This window comes from Penaeus chinensis, chromosome 1 (genome assembly GCF_019202785.1).
Source record: "Penaeus chinensis breed Huanghai No. 1 chromosome 1, ASM1920278v2, whole genome shotgun sequence".
NCBI classification, from domain to species: Eukaryota; Metazoa; Arthropoda; class Malacostraca; order Decapoda; family Penaeidae; genus Penaeus; species Penaeus chinensis.
Window position 1 is genome coordinate 11814364 of NC_061819.1, and position 2500 is coordinate 11816863.

Here is a 2500-nt window from a genome sequence, read left to right on the forward strand (position 1 = left end):
CAATAAAACCTCACGACATCAGGTACTGAAGAGCTTTAGCTGGTGCTTCTCATTTTGTTTGTGTGATGAATATTCTCTCTCTTCTTTCTGTTCTTACTCTCCTACCTCTAACTTCTCTTTCTCTCTATATTAAGTATTTGCTATATTTCCCATCTCAATTAAAATATTCAATTCTGAAAGCAAAGCTGAAGTAGGGTAACCTCCATAGGATTTACCTCCACAGACAGGATCCCCAGCTGACTTGCATGGAAGAAGCTTTGAGAGCCTTTTGCCTCAAACTCAGCATCAGTGACTCCTTGCTTCAGCCTCTCCCCTCCGGCTGCTCCTTTGTTATGCAGATTCATGTTCCTGAGCATGTGCCAAATGCAATGAGTACTGATCAGCAGCATCAGGTAAGGGAGGGTCCTAGTATTGGGTATGTCTTATTTTGTAGGATGATGTATGTATGCTAAAGCATTTCGGATAGCTGTGGTTCTGTCTCCAGTTTAGTGTTCTATAAGTTCTTTGCATTTTGGTAATATATGTTATCATTTTTGGTAGACAGCATTCTGTGGAATTCGTGATAAGTGTATCTTTCTTTAAGTATGGCTATATTCCATTTGTTATTATTATCATCAGCTTTGAGTTTTTGGTTTATGAATACTAAAAAGTAATTAATTGGTTATGTCAACATGAACATCTCACTGTTAGGTAAAATATTATTATTATTATAGTCTTTTTCTTTTCAAATCCATATAAAAGTTGGTGAGAGTTTTTTTGGATATCTTGCAGTGTTGAGGGAAGGGCTATAGCTTTAAAGATAATTGTTTAGCATATAAAGGAAGTATGATTCAAAGCTCAGAAAAGTTGTGTACATACAGGATATATTGTACTCTTACCTGAATCATAGAGGGTAGGTTAATTTTACCTAGTGCTCAGTCATCAACCAAGGTGCAGCTTTTATGCAGTGTTTGTTATCAGGGGCAGGCTACATATGACTTCATATGCACAAACTGCTCTTCTGTACACTTCTTATACCAAAGATAATTAGAATTGTGTGTGTGTGGGGGGGGGGGGTCGCCCTTTTAGAAATATCTGATACCTTAAAGAAAGATAGCTCAGAATTTGGGGGATGCATTTTATGACACTTTGGAATTTTCATGTTCTGTTGATAGTGTTTCAGTAACCTGAACCCTCAGAAGGAGAAAAAAAATAAAACTGAGCGTTAGTAATTCATGGAGCTAAGGTGTCAAGATTTAAGTCAAAATGGCTCCTTTGATCAGATTTACAAACCCTTTGCTTTGACTTCCATAATCTAACTTCCTGCTCTAACCCCAAGGAATTCCCCTGGGTTGAAGCCGAGAAGGAACAAGTGGAGGTTCCAGACTCACATATCGTCCCCCTCAAGACCCTACAGACGGAGGTTTGCAAGATGCAGCTATATGTTGAAGAGAGTGGCAACAAAAACACTTCATCTGAATAAGAACAAAAAAAAAAAAATATATGCTTGCATCTTTTGGGCAACATGTATTTTAAGTCTGGGTGTCTGGTTGACAGGCCATTTAACTTTTTTATTTATGCAATTTTGATTGTATTCTGTTCTAGGAATTACTAGATGACCTTAACCATGGAATGTCATAGAATCTTGGTGTGTTTTGGTTATAAAAAGTTCAGTTTATTGTGTTATAGTGTGGTTTATCATTGGTAAGCACGTTTCATTCGTCTGATGTCCGGTTTTGTTAGATATTTGTTTCGGATGTTAGTAGAGATGAATTAGTACCTGGTGTGTACTTAGGTTAGACAGGCTGTGATTTATTTATTTCATAATGAAGTGCCAGATACCAAACCCTCCGAGACTATTGCATTATCTTGAGAGTAATGCAAATAGTGTCCTTTCAGGATATATCATATATTCATATCAGTGTCTTTTGTAAAAGTGTTTGAAGAAACAGTATTGAAAATGTAAACTGTACCTTTCTTATTTTTCCACGGTGAAGAAAAGCGAAACTAAATATTTATGAATGTGACCTAAAGAGCTACTTAACTTTTGTACACCCTAACCATGAATCCAGATATCAGTTGTTGTTGTTGTTGCACTAATTTAGACCACATCAGGGATCACAGCATTGATGGAAATTCAAACACTGTATACTATTTTAATATGTATGAATTAAGCATTATAGATTTAACATTTTTTTTATAAATTAAAAGGTTGTGGGTAGGAAGAAAGTGCTTGAAAGCAAATTAAATTACTTCTAGTTTTGCTTTTTTATAGCTTTTCTTATTCTGAAAAGAAAATAATAACTTAAAAAAAAGAGTGTAATGATTATGTACAATTAAGGTGAATATTGAAGCTCTAAATCTAATTTATAGCAAAACCCATTAATGCTATACCTGATATTTGAATCATGCTAACATAAGTTATACTTGTTGACTTTATCTGAATAGTTTTTGTATTTATGTTATATGAGACTGATTTAGATGAGACTTCTGTGTCCAACAAGAATGCATCTAAATGTTT

General features: G+C 34.9%; 1 protein-coding gene across 2 annotated transcripts in view; it reads left to right on the top strand.

The window, feature by feature from the left end:
* LOC125029227 (mitotic spindle assembly checkpoint protein MAD2B-like) overlaps positions 1-2500 on the top strand; it is a 6332-nt gene that overhangs the window by 3614 nt on the left and 218 nt on the right. For both annotated transcript variants that reach the window (XM_047619149.1, XM_047619215.1), the window contains exons 4-6: positions 1-22; positions 224-392; positions 1319-2500. The exon at positions 1-22 is cut by the window's left edge and continues 157 nt beyond it; the exon at positions 1319-2500 is cut by the window's right edge and continues 218 nt beyond it. In XM_047619149.1, coding sequence (XP_047475105.1) covers positions 1-22; positions 224-392; positions 1319-1462 — 335 coding nt within the window. In that variant the 3' untranslated portion in view covers positions 1463-2500. The remainder of the gene's footprint in view (positions 23-223; positions 393-1318) is intronic.